Here is a 13,744-nt window from a genome sequence, read left to right as displayed (position 1 = left end):
ATTTCATTTTGTAAAGCCACTCTGAGGAAATTCCTTGGAGAGACGGTGTAGATGTTTTCCAAATAAATAAATAATTTTTTACAAATGAAGGGTCTTTTTGCATATGGAGTACTTCCTCAAGAGACAGAAAAAGGCTGACTTCTCCTTCCCTGTCCTGAGGGGACATATATCTCCTCAAACAAGGAGCACGATGATGGATGTGCTGCCATGAATGCTTGGAGCAAAAGGCCTGTCCACTGTCTCCTGGATTGTAGAGAAGCAGTTCCTCTTCGGTTGATCCTTCCAGTCCCTTCTGTCCCCCACTTTGTCTGCCTGTTTTTTGCCCTTGCTTGTAGTTAGACAGAGGCTTTTCGAGGCCTCCAGTTCTTACTTGGGAAAGCACCATTTAGTAATGACGGGCTGGGCTAAGTGGCCTTTCTTTCCTGGAGCTCTTATTGGATTTGTTTAAACGGCTTTGTAGGTGGTTATTAAACATTGCTTTCTTGAACATGTGTGCCCAGCAGAAATTTCTCCAGGCTGGATTAATTCACAGACTCTGCTGTTTATCTCTAAGTAGGTGGAATATCCTGCACCTGGTGAGTGCTGGGGTATTACCCCAACAGGAGGATTCCTTTATTCCTCACTAACCATCCACTCCTGTCCAGACATGAGCCCAGAGGGGTTGTCACACTCCTTACATGCTGATAATTACACAAGAATTTGCTCCTCTCCAGTGTCCTCCCTTTTCTGTCTCCCCCTCCCCCCAGAAGATGGGACCTCGAGAGAAGAGGAAGGCCTTGCGTCAGAAGAAGTGCTGGAGAGTTTACCAGGAGGATCTCAAGAGGACATTTCCTTCCCAACTGAACTGGGTGAGAGGGAGAATCTTTAGCGGCTCTTTCAGGAAAACAAACAAGGCATATCCGGGAAGGATCTCTGCCATGTAGCCTGATGAGGTTGTATTCTCCTGCATCATGATCCTAGGCCTGAGGCTGAGGAGTGGTGCACCTTGTGGGCCTCAGAACAGCCTTTCTCTCACACAGAGGCCTCAGGCCTTGCTGCAGATTTTCTCGCAGGCCTAGCTTTGCCAGGCCCCCTCCAAGCATCACCACCAGGCCACGTCCCTTCCCCTGACATCCTGAAAGGGGAGATTTGGGGGGGGGGAGAGGTTCCCCCGGTTCCTCCTCTCCCCACCCCAATTCCTCATGTTTTCCAGTGATTTCCCCTCTTGTTACTACAGAAGCAAAACAAGGTGAGACGCGCGATGTGGAACTGACGGTGATCGTTGGTCTACTGATTTTGGCATGGCTTTTCAAAACTTCAACTGGAACTAAATGGGGTAGCCAGGCTACTGTCAGGGTTGGGATACAGGGATGATTATCACCCTGGTGCTGAAAGATCTGTTCTGAGTGCTGGTTCAGGGCACAATTATAACCTATGTGGCCCTGAATGGATTGGGGCCAGGTTACTTGAAAAGACTGCCTCCTCCCCTGCTGTCCAACCCGCCAGCTAAGACCCTCCTTACAAGCTCTGCCCTGCTTTTAGAGTTTGGTTGAGTGACAGCCACAGACAGGCCTTTAACATGGTTGGCAGCTTGCCTGTGAGATGTCCTCCCCCTTGAGGTTTACCTGGTGCCTACGCTACTTTCTTTTAAGTGCCAGGCCAAAATGTTTCTCTTTACCCAGGCTTTTCATTAAGGTTGTTTTTACAAAAATCATTGTGTTATCCCCTATTTTTAGCCAGAGGAATACTTAAAATCCATTTCCATGTTTTTCTGTTTTATGCTCTAGCTGGGGTTTTGACAGCTGTGTTTTAAAAGCTTTTCTGGTTTTGTTATATTTTATTCTGTAAGCTACCTTGCAGAAATTCTGTGCAGACATGGCATGATAATGTTCCAAATAAATGAGTAAATTCTGCAAATGAGGAGACTTTCTGCATATAGGAGAGCTCCTAAAATAGCAAAAAAAGGCTGACTTCTCCTTCGCTCTCCCCAGGGGACAAAAATCTTCTCAAAGTTAGAAGCAGGAAGATGCCATGGTTGTGCCGCCACAGAGTCCTTGAAGCAAGAGGCCTGTCCATTGGCCATTCCACTGCTGAGAAGCAGTTCATCTTTTGACTGCCCTTCCGGTCCCTCTGCCCCTCTCGTCTACAGTTTGGTGTAGTGGTTAGCAGCGCGGACTCTAATCTGGGAGAACCGGGTTTGATTCCCCACTCCTCCACATGCAGCTGCTGGTGTGACCTTGGGTCAGTTACAAGTTTTTTCAGAGCTGTTCTCAAGAGCAGTTCTCTCAGAACTCTCTCAGCCCCACCTACCTCGCAGGGTGTCTGCTGTGGGAAGGGGAAGGAGATTGTAAGCTGCTCTGAGACTCCTTCGGGTAGTGAAGGGCGGGGTATAAATCCATCCATTTCCTCCTCCTCCTTTTCTCTTGTTTGTAGTTATATAGATGCTCTTCCAGGCCCCTTATTTAAGAAAGTACTATTTGGTAATGACAGGCTTTGCTAAGTGATCTTTCTTTCCTGGAGCTCTTATTTTATTTCTCGCTCTCTCTCCGTTTCAGCAGTCAGCAGGAGATGCACCAGAGACAGAGGGAAAGGGGAACCCAGGAGAGGTGTCTTCAGAAAGAAATGAGAATCTGGATGTGAAACTTTGGAATCTAGATGGACCTCTGAGGCCGTGGAAAAGAAAAAGGGAAGGAGAACAGAAGCAGAGCAAGAAATTAGTTGCCTGTCAGGGCAGAAACATGTATGAAATCACAGTACAAAGCAAAATACAAAAAGAAAATGGAGAGAATGAGTGCCCTGTGAAAGGGGCAAGGTTCAGCTGCATATCCAGTGTTAAGAAAGACCAGAAGATCCAAACAGGCAAGAAAACATATAGTTGCTTGGAGTGTGGGAAGAGCTTCAGTTGGAAGGACAGCCTTAATTTACATCAGAGGATTCACACAGGGGAGAAGCCTTATCACTGCTTGGAGTGTGGAAAGAGCTTCAGACAGAGCCACCACCTTATGTCACACCAGCTCATTCACACTGGGGAAAAGCCATTTAGTTGCTCAGTTTGTAGCATGAGCTTTTCTCATAAATCAGGTCTTATTCAACATAAGAGAATTCATACAGGGGAGAAGCCCTATCGATGTTTGGAGTGTGGGAAAAGCTTCAGGCAGAGCCACCACCTTACTGCACACCAGCTCATTCACACTGGGGAGAAGCCATTTAATTGCTCAGATTGTAGCATGAACTTTTCTCATAAATCAGGCCTTAATCAACATAAGCGGATTCACACAGGGGAGAAGCCGTATAAATGCTTAGAGTGTGGGAAGAGCTTCAGTCAGCATGTAAGCCTCAATATACATCAAAGGACTCACACAGGAGAGAAGCCCTATCAGTGCTTGGAGTGTGGTAAGAACTTTTCTCAGAGTGCCCACCTCACGAGCCACCAGCAGATTCACACAGCAGAGAAGCGCTATAAATGTTTGGAGTGTGGAAAGAACTTCTCTCAGAGTGGCAACCTCACTGACCATCAACGGATTCACACAGGAGAGAAGCCCTATCAGTGCTTGGAGTGTGGAAAGAGCTTCAGATGTAGAGTAAGCCTTGCTTCACATCAGCTCATTCACACTGGGGAGAAGCCATTTCAGTGCTCAGATTGTAGCAAGAGCTTTTCTGCTAAATCAAGCCTTTATCATCATAAGAGGATTCACACAGGGGAGAAGCCGTATCAATGCTTGGAGTGTGGGAAGAGCTTCAGACAGAGACTCCACCTTACTTCACATCAACTCGTTCACACTGGGGAGAAGCCATTTAATTGCTCAGATTGTAGCATGACCTTTTCTCATAAATCAGGTCTTAATCAACATAAGAGGATTCATACTGGGGAGAAGCCATATAAATGTTTGGAGTGTGGGAAGAGCTTCAGTCAGCATGTAAGCCTCATTACACATCAAAGGATTCACACAGGAGAGAAACCCTATCAGTGCTTGGAGTGTGGTAAGAACTTTTCTCAGAGTGCCCACCTCACGAGCCACCAGCAGATTCACACAGGAGAGAAGCGCTATAAATGTTTAGAGTGTGGAAAAAACTTCTCTCAGAGTGGCAACCTCACTGACCATCAGAGGATTCACACAGGGGAGAAGCCCTATCAATGCTTGGAGTGTGGGAAGAGCTTCAGACAGAGACACCACCTTACCTCACATCAGCTTATTCACACTGGGGAGAAGCCATTTCAGTGCTCAGATTGTAGCAAGAGCTTTTATGATAAATCAGGCCTTAATCAACATCAGAGGATTCACACAGGGGAGAAGCCCTATCAATGCTTGGAGTGTGGGAAGAGCTTCAGACAGAGACACCACCTTACCTCACATCAGCTTATTCACACTGGGGAGAAGCCATTTCAATGCTCAGATTGTAGCAAGAGCTTTTCTGATAAATCAGGTCTTAATCAGCATAGGAGGATTCACACAGGGGAGAAGCCTTATCAATGCTTGGAGTGTGGGAAGAGCTTCAGGCAGAGACCCCACCTTAATTCACATCAACTCATTCACACTGGGGAGAAGCCATTTCATTGCTCAGACTAGGGTGAGCTTTTGTTACGAATCAACATAAGAGGATTCACACAGGGGAGAAACCTTTAAAATGTTTGGAATGCGGGGTAGGTGTCAGTCCCAGTGCAAGGTTTACTCATCACTGAAGAATTCACACTAGGGGGGAGAACATCAGAGTGGTCACAAAGTGGAGGAGCTGTCTAAATGCTGAGACTGAAACAAGAGCCATTCTCATGAATCTGGCTTTATTGTACTTCTGTGGATTCACCCAGAGAAATGGCATCAATCCCTGGATTTTTTTTCTCTGTCAGTGAACTACAGCATAAAACAGGAGAAAGTCTTCTAGCTGTCTTTCACGAGCAAATAAGAACCGGTCAATCATACCTCCAACTGGAGTACGATAAAGGGGGGGTCACTCTTCCATTGAACAGTGGTCAGAATAGCCACTGTGTGCTGCTGCTTGTAACATGTAAGATCTCCATATTGTGGTTTTATTATTTTCTTATGGAAAGCCACCTTGTGAACTCTTTCAGCTGACAGCATGGGATGTAAATAGGCATGGCTGGGTTTTTTAAAACAATAGTCATTTTACAGTCTGCATAATATTGGCATGTATCTGACCGCTCCATCTGGTGGTTGTTGCTGTAGCTGAAAAAGGATCCTGCAGACGTGGTAAAGAGGGCCAGCCAAGATTATTAAGGAGACAGTGGAAAGAGCGAGCATTTTCTCTCTCTCCTAAAATACTAGAATTCGGGGGGCACCCTGTGAATTTGATGGGGAATAGATTCAGGATGGGCAAAAGGACCATCAAATAAATAATACACTTGCCCATTATGCAGTAACGGCAGAATTAATAACCTATTCGAGAAATAGATCATTTTTGAAAGTAGAGGAGAGGTGGATTATTTCTTACGCAAGTAGGAGACAAATTTAGAATGAGAAATAGTTTAAAAATTGTATATAAATGTATTGCTATGCATATAAATGTATAACAATGCAGAAACAGAATGAGAACAAGTTTTGAATATTAATGCATGAGGAAGTCGATTTTGGAGAAAAATATCTGTTATGTTTGGTCTTTTATGTGAGATATACTATAGACTTTCTTTTAAGCTTTGGTCCTTTAAAAGTTATAGCTAGTATGTCGAAATGATGGAAATAAAGAATATGCAATAATGATGAAAGTAATAATATAGTTGCAAAATAGATTGGTTATGAAATTTGAAATTTAAAATGTTTGAAGTCAGGACCATTGTATCTTATAGAAAATGTGTTAAAACTATAATGAAAGGGATGTCGGGAAGAAATATTTACTATTTCTGTTCTATATATCCTGCAGTGTATAATAATTTTGATATATATAATTTGTCATATAATCCCTCTTTTCCTTTTGTATCCCCTCTATATTATATTTTACGTTTAAAAATAAGTGGATTCTAGATCAAATCAAGCCTGAACTCTCCCCAGAAGCTAAAATGACTAAACTGAAGCTATCGTACTTTGGTCACATTATGGGAAGAGAAGAGTTACTGGAAAAGACAATAATACTAGGAAAAGTTGAATGCAGCGGGAAATGAGGAAGAGTCCAGGGCTTTTTTTGTAGAAAAAGCCCAGCAGGAACTCATTAGCATAATTGGCCACACCCAACAGCAGAAACGTATTAGCATATTAGGCCACACCCCTAACAGCACAGGTCCTTAGCATATGAGGCCACACCCCTGTGTTACCAGAAGTGTGCTCATCCAGCCACATCCACCTTTTGCTTAATATTCTGTTTACCTTGTTTGTTGTCAAAACCCAGGGCTTTTTTTGTAGCAGGAACTCCTTTGCATGTTAGGCCACACACCCATAATGTAGCCAATCCTAATGAGTTTCTGCTGTTGGGTGTGGCCTATTATGCTAATGAGTCCCTGCTGGGCGTGGCCAACTCAGGAGCCAGCCGGAACTCCGTTCCTGTGCGTTCCTGCCCAAAAATAACCCCGAGGAAGACCCAACATGAGGAGGATTGACTCAATAAAAGAAGCCACAGCCCTCAGTTTGCAAGAGCTGAGCAAGGCCACAATAGGACATTTGGGAGGATATAAATTCATAGGGTCACCATAAGTTGGAACCGACTCGACGGTACTTAACGCACAAAAGTAGATTTGTAGAGCATCGGTCTATCAATTGCTACTAGCCATGGTGACTAAAAGGAACCTCCACGTTCAGAAGCAGTCAACCTAAGAACATAAGAAGAGCCCTGCTGGATCAGACCAATGGTCCATCTAGTCCAGCATCCTCACACACAGTCTCACACAGTGGCCAACAAGTTCCTCTGGACGCCCAACAACAGGGCACAGAGGCCAAGAGGTTTAGAACCTCTGAATGTGTGGAGGTTCCCTTCAGCCACCATGACTAGTAGCCACTGATAGACCTATCCTCCACGAATCTATCTAAACCTGTGGCCATCATTACATCCTCTGGCAGCGAGTTTTATATTTTAATCATTCTTTGTGCAAAGAAGTATTCCCTTTTGCCCATCCTGAATCCCAGAGCCAGGAGGCAACCTCAGGGGAGTGCCCTCAGCCTCCATACCCTGTTGTTGTACCTCCAGAGGAACTAGTTGGTCACTGTGTGAAATAGGATGGTGGAATATATGGACTCTCGGTCTCATCCAGCAGGGCTCTACTTATGCCTTCTGCTCTGCAAAGTTTGTCGCACTTCTCCATCAGAAGAACCACTTCAATAAGAGAAGGGCTCTCTGGCTCCAGCAAGGCATCAAATTTTGTGGAGCAGAGTGGGCAGAGAGATGCCCGTATGTTTGCTTTTCTTGCATGTTTGCTAATGGATATTCAATTATAGCAATGATATTGCTGACAGATATTAAATGCCCTTTTTAATGCTGAAATACTTTAATGTCTGGATGTTCAGCAGCTTGGGGACCCTATTTTGGGCATAAAGGCAGCATAGAAATGTCTTAAATAAAGAAGAGTCAAGCAGGGAGCAGATTTTTTTTTTGTGCAGAGCCAGGGGATCTCTCAGATCTCCCAAGTCCACCCTTAACCGGCAAGATTTTGGAATTATTTGACGAGAAAAGTTTTTAGAGGACATGTCTCATGTAACAGAGAACCAGTGAATCTCTTAGTAAAACAGGGTCTTTTCTAAATCCATGTTGGATGTGCACTTGAACTCCTTTGCTCCATGAAACTTTCTTTTATAGTGTGAAAGAGTAAGAATTATCCTCCCACACAGGACTGCACTCCCCGTGTTTCTGCTGAGTTTGATGTCTAAAAACATCCACTGGCTGGAAGGGTTCATGCACAGAGCGGGGGGGGGAGCATACAGAGACACAACAGCCAGCTGCCTCTCGCGGTGGCTTACTCTTCTGCATCAAGGATGAGTCAGTCAAATCTGATTTAGGACATTGTATCATTCTTGGAATCTATCAGAAGCCAGTGGGAAGGAAGAAGGCGAGGTCAGTGAGCTGACAGGCAGAGAGACTGCAGGCAGACTCCTGTGCTTGAAGAGGTGTTTGGGGCTCCCAGCAGCTTTTATTTGATTGATATATTTGTTGTAGCACACTTGCAGTTCTCTCAGGGCTTTGGGAATTACTGAACAAGGGACTGGAGACCAGGGTTGCAGTCATAACCATCACTTTCTGGAGAGCGTTCCTCACAAAATTCAAGGAAACCTCCTTCCGAACAGACGTGCTTAGGATCCCATTGCAAGGTCTTAATCTGGGTCCTTTCTCATCCCACTGGGTCACACTTTGCAAAGCACAGATTCAATTTACTTGGACCAGTTTTATTGAAATACAATACAGACCATAGAAATGACCAGAGGTCATTTCGGGGGGGGGGTCGCGGGGGATCGCAGTTCCCCCGGGTGAGGTGTGGGGGGGCACACGATGAAGCCACACCCCCTGCTTCCGGCCGCCCCGCTTCCGGCCCTCATTCAGCCAGGAGGAGGCAGGAGAAGAGGGAGGGTAAGTTGCTTCCTCCCCGCCTCTCCCTACCCCTGCCTGCCTGGGGCCAGGGAGGGCCTTGGCGGGGCTTCCTCGCACTCCCGCCGGCCTTGCAGGTCCACCGCCGGGCCTTATGAAGTTAGGGGGTGTGGCATATGCTAATGAGTTATGCTAATGAGTTCCCCTAGCTCTTTTTCTACGAAACGTCCCATGGAAATGACATTTCAAACCACATTCAATATACAAGGTAAACGGAATAGATGAATGAAATAACCAACCCATTACCAGGCAATTGCACGCATGCCGGGACTTGATGGTACAACCTATAACAAACAAGGGAGGTACAGGCCTCTACAGTACAGCAGCTGCAGGCGGCAGCCTGCCAGGAGGAACTGGGGGTACAGTGGCTGGTGTGCAAAATTACTTTCCCTGCAGCACTGGAAGTGATGTCATCGTATCGGGGTGACGCTCTAGGATTCGACCCCAACTCTACTGCAGCATGTGGCATTGTTCTCTGTTTCATCCTCACAACAACCCTGTGAGGGAGCAGTAGAAAAGACGAATAGTCCAGTAGCACCTTAAAGACTAACAAAATTTGTGGCAGGGTCCAGCTGATGATACATTCTCGCTGTATCTGAAGAAGTGAACAGTGACTCACAAAAGCTCCTGCCCTGCTACAATTTTTATTAATCTTTAAGGTGCTACTGACTCTTTTCTACTGTGACAGGCTAACATGGCTACCATCTTGACCTGTGAAGTAGGTCAGTCCGAGTGAGTGACAGGCCCTGGGTTATGCAGCAATCTTCCTTGGTAGAGGTGGGGTTTTAATCTGGGTCTCTTAGATCTTCCTCAGATGCTCTAAGCATTACACCACTCAGGCTCCTGATAGGTCAGGAAAGTGGTTAAGCCCCTTTTGTTTTGTTACAGAAGGGATGTTTCCCACCTTTCTGTTTGGGCTGTCTCCACCTTCCTGGCTGGTCCTGAGTGATTCCATTGAAAATACCACAGGGATGTTGTGGAGCTTCTCTGTGCCAAGATGTTATGATTCCCTTCATTTTGGGCACTGTGCAAATCCCACTATCATTCTGAAGTTGGTGGCCAACTTTGAACCCCTTGGCTTTATTTCCTGATGAGTTATGCCTGCCAGAGACCACCATAGCTTCCAAAGCAAAAAGTAGGGGTGGGGTGGGATGGGGGATCTGGAGGTTAAGTCGTCCAGGATGTTCCCATTCTCTTTATCTGTGGCACAAAAACTGTCACGAGCATCCTGACGCAGCTGGCCAATTTTAAGACCCCCTAGCTTCATTTTCTGATGACTTATGCTTCCAATGGATGGAAAGATGGACTCACAAATATACCCAAAGTGGCTTGCATCGTTCTCCTCCCTACCACTTTATTTTCACAACAGCCCTGAGAGGTGGCTTAGGCTGAGTGTGTGACTGCCCAAGGTTCCCCAGCAAGCTTCCATGACAACAGGCGGATTCAGACCTGGTTCTCCAGAGACTGGTCCCCATAGGGTATAGTGGAGAATCAATCTGTGGGTATCTGGGGCTCTGGGGATGCTGTTTTTTGAGGTAGAAACACCAAATTTTCAGAATAGCTGGTGGTGCCTCTCCTAACCCCCCCCCCCAACATTTCAAAAAGTTTGGATCAGGGGGTCCAATTCTATGAGCCCCAAAAGAAGAGGCCCCCATCCTCCATTATTTCCAATGGAGGGAAAGCATTTAAAAAGGAATGCTTTTAAAAGGAATGCTTAAATGTGATGGCCAGAACTCCTTTCTGGCTTGTTGGCCTCACCTGGCAACCCTAGTGACATCACAAAAGTGATGCCACATCCTTGCTCCTGGCTCCACCCCCAAAGTCCCCAGATATTTCCTGAGTTGGACCTGGCAACCCTAGCTCTGAAATATGTTCCTGTCAGAACTTGCACGGCTACATTCTGGACCAGTTGCAATTTCCTGGTCAGTCTCAAGGGAAGCCCTGCATAGAGTGAGTTACAGTAGTCCAACCTGGAGGTGACTGTTGCATGGATCACTGTGGCTAAATCAGGTCCACCCAGTCCTGAAGAAGTGATTGAAGCATGCTCTTCCACAAGAACTGAGTAGAAAACAGTCACCAGTGTTATCTCCCCAGACTGGCAATGTACAGATGCTGAGGAACCAAAAAATAGTTCATTGGTATACGTCTGAATATGGCACATGAGAGGCTGATATGAATTCACAACACATAAACTGTTTTATTTCACCCATATGTGGAAATGGTCAAGTCAGACTGTCAGGGAGGTTTCAGATTTAAACTTGGCAGAGGAAAAGTCCACAGGAATGAGGGAAATTTAGTAAAACAATATATATAATAGACACTTTGTCACAAAAATGCAAGTGTTTTGTTCTACCAATAGGTGTTTGTACCTATTGAAAGAGATCGCTTGGCTCTTACTCCTTAGATAAACAGGCATAAGCTTATTTGGCAAAGAACTGCTAAAATCTGCAAAGTTTTGGAGCTTGGGGGGAGGCTATTCTTATACTGTAAAAACCTTGGGAGGTGAGTGGCTAGTGGGCTCCAAAGCCAGGACTAGTTTGGAGCCAAAAAGTTTGAATCTTACTAGCCAATTTTATTCTAATTGCCAGACAGGAAAATTATAGATACAAAAGTAACATACCAAGAACTGGGGGTAAGTGACTGGAGTGAACCATTCACTGGCTGGTTTGGGGGGGGTGGACAAATGGACAAAGAGAACTGATGATTGTATCCTGGGGAAACTACAGGCTTAAGATAGGAATGATTACCGACATTATCATAGCCAGTCATTGAGATATCACTTGCATTGTGAGTGGGAAAAGGAATAATTCTCTTACCTCCCAGGTAGATGTATTCAGGCTTTGTCAGTTAAGGTGGGGAGATGGTTGAGCAGTGATATGGGTGGTACAACAAGAGAACCACAATCCTGTCTTGTAATCCCAACACTAGGTACACAGCCCCATATCAGAAATGTTCTGGACAGCATACCATGGCAGGGGATAGAAAAAAACCAGATGTGGGAATTTTGCGCATCTGAAGTGACCAGGGCAGGAGGGAATGCATCCCCTTGTGTTCACTACCCTACGCTCTTCAGAATCACATATTTTCTTTCTTTTTCATCATGAGGTGCTCCTTTGTGTTCAGGTCAGGTCTCAGTAAAATGATGTAGCATTTGGGAAGGAAGATGCAGCCCAGCAAGCCAGCACTGGAGGCCAGGATGGAGAAGATCTGCACAGCTACCATGTATTTTCCCTTCGTGCTCAGGTAAGTGGGCACAAAGGACACCCAAACACTGCAGAAGACCAGCATGCTGAAGGTGATCAGCTTGGCTTCATTGAAGGAATCAGGTAGCTTCCTGGCCAGGAAAGCCACCATGAAACAGACAGCAGCCAGAAAGCCCATGTAGCCAAGGGCCATATAAAACATGGTGACAGAGCCTTCGTTGCACTGCAGTGTGATCTGTCCAGGCAGGGACTGTACGTCAGAGTCTGGGAAGGGGGGAGAGATTCCCAGCCACACAGAGCAGATCCCTATTTGAAGGCTGGAACAGGAAATGACAATGAAGTTTGCCAGGCTCTTCCCCACCCATTTCCTCATCATGTTCCCTGGCTTGGTAGCCATGAAGGCTACCACCACCATAATGGTTTTGGCCAACACGGAAGAGACAGCCACAGAGAAGATGATGCTGAAGGCCATCTGTCGGAGGAGGCAGGTTACCTTCCCTGGTTGGCCAATGAAGAGGAAGCAGGACAGGAAGGAGAGCAGGAGGAAGATGAGAAGAATGTAGGTGAGATCTCGGTTGTTGGCCTTGACAACTGGAGTTTCGAGGAATTTCAGAAAGATTCCTAAGACAATAGCTGTTGTTACGGAAAAGAAAAGGATAAAGGAAGCCAAGACAGTCCCTAAAGTTTCTCCATAAGTCAGGAAAACTATAACCTTGGGGGCACAGTGGTCCTTGTCCTCATTTGGATGTTGATCTTCTGCACACTCATCACAGTGATCGGAATCTGGAAAAAAAATTGTTTCCAAAAGTCCTGCTTTCTTCTTTTTTAAAAGGTATTTTTGCAGTGTATAATGAGATCTTTCAAGATATATAGTCTGTTACAGTGTAATCCTAAACAGAGTTAAAGTAAAGGTAAAGGTTCCCTTGCTCGAAAGCCAGTCGAATCCGACTCTAGGGTTGCGGTGCTCATCTCCATTTCAAAGCCGAAGAGCCAGCGCTGTCCGAAGACGTTTCCGTGGTCATGTGGCCGGCATGACTAAACACCAAGGCACGCGGAACGCTGTTACCTTCCCACCGAAGTGGTCCCTATTTACCTACTTGCAATTTCTTGCTTTCGAACTGCTAGGTTGGCAGGAGCTGGAACTAGAGACGGGACCTCACTCCGTCATGCAGCACACTTGGGTCTCGAACTGCTGAACTACCAACCTTCCACAGCCTGCAGTTCAGCGTCTTAACCACAGCACCACAGAGTTACACCCTTCTAAATCCACTTAAGTCATTGGGCTATAGGGGTTCCAACTCAAGATCCCAGAAAAAAAATGGAAAAATGACCCTGAGCCCAACATCTGTCCTCTTGAGGAATTGCCAGAAACTGTTATGTTTTTGATATGTTGTCGAAGGCTTTCATGGCCGGAGTTCATTAGTTGTTGTAGATTTTCTGGGCTGTATGGCCGTGGTCTTGGCATTGTAGGACCTGACGTTTCGCCAGCAGCTGTGACTGGCATCCTCAGAGGTATAACAGAGAAAGATTGAGTAACATGCCTACCAATTTTCTTCTCACCTTGACACAGAGAGTACTCCATCTTTCTGTGTTATACTTCTGAGGGTGCCAGTTTCATTTTGATTTGGTTGCTTTAAATTTAAGTGCAATTGTTTTATTCCATTTTATTATATGCTGCCTCAAGCAGGTAATGGAAAAGGTAGCATATCAATTTTCTGAATGAATAAACATTTTAAAAACAGCAAACTAACAGACATGGCTCTCCCTTCCTCCGAAGCAAAGGAAGTGGTTAATCATAGATGTAGAAGCTGTGGAGTCTTGTGAGCAAAAACTCTACTTTGTGAGTTACTGGCATTAAAGTTGTGAGCGAGCAATTTGGCTCTGGAGCCAGGTCTCTTTTTGTTGCAGGAACTACTTTGCAAACTGGAGAGCCAGTTTGGTGTAGTGGTTAAGTGTGCGGACTCTAATCTGGGAGAACTGGGTTTGATTCCCCACTCCTCCACTTGCACCTGCTGATGTGACCTTGGGTCAGTCATAAGCTCTGG

The 13,744-nt window shown here is 45.6% G+C and overlaps 1 protein-coding gene across 1 annotated transcript in view; it reads left to right on the top strand.

The window, feature by feature from the left end:
* Positions 1–746: 746 nt before the first annotated feature.
* LOC107107581 (zinc finger protein 850-like) overlaps positions 747–13,744 on the top strand; it is a gene marked incomplete at its 5' end in the record, with an annotated part of 81,180 nt that continues 68,182 nt past the window's right edge. The window contains 3 exons of the mRNA XM_015407889.1: positions 747–848; positions 1,217–1,228; positions 2,535–4,540. Coding sequence (XP_015263375.1) covers positions 747–848; positions 1,217–1,228; positions 2,535–4,540 — 2,120 coding nt within the window. The remainder of the gene's footprint in view (positions 849–1,216; positions 1,229–2,534; positions 4,541–13,744) is intronic.

Source organism: Gekko japonicus, unplaced genomic scaffold (assembly GCF_001447785.1).
Source record: "Gekko japonicus isolate JY-2015 unplaced genomic scaffold, Gekko_japonicus_V1.1 scaffold4423, whole genome shotgun sequence".
NCBI classification, from domain to species: Eukaryota; Metazoa; Chordata; class Lepidosauria; order Squamata; family Gekkonidae; genus Gekko; species Gekko japonicus.
The sequence above is the reverse complement of the archived record's forward strand: the minus strand, read 5'-3'. Positions and strand labels throughout refer to the sequence as shown.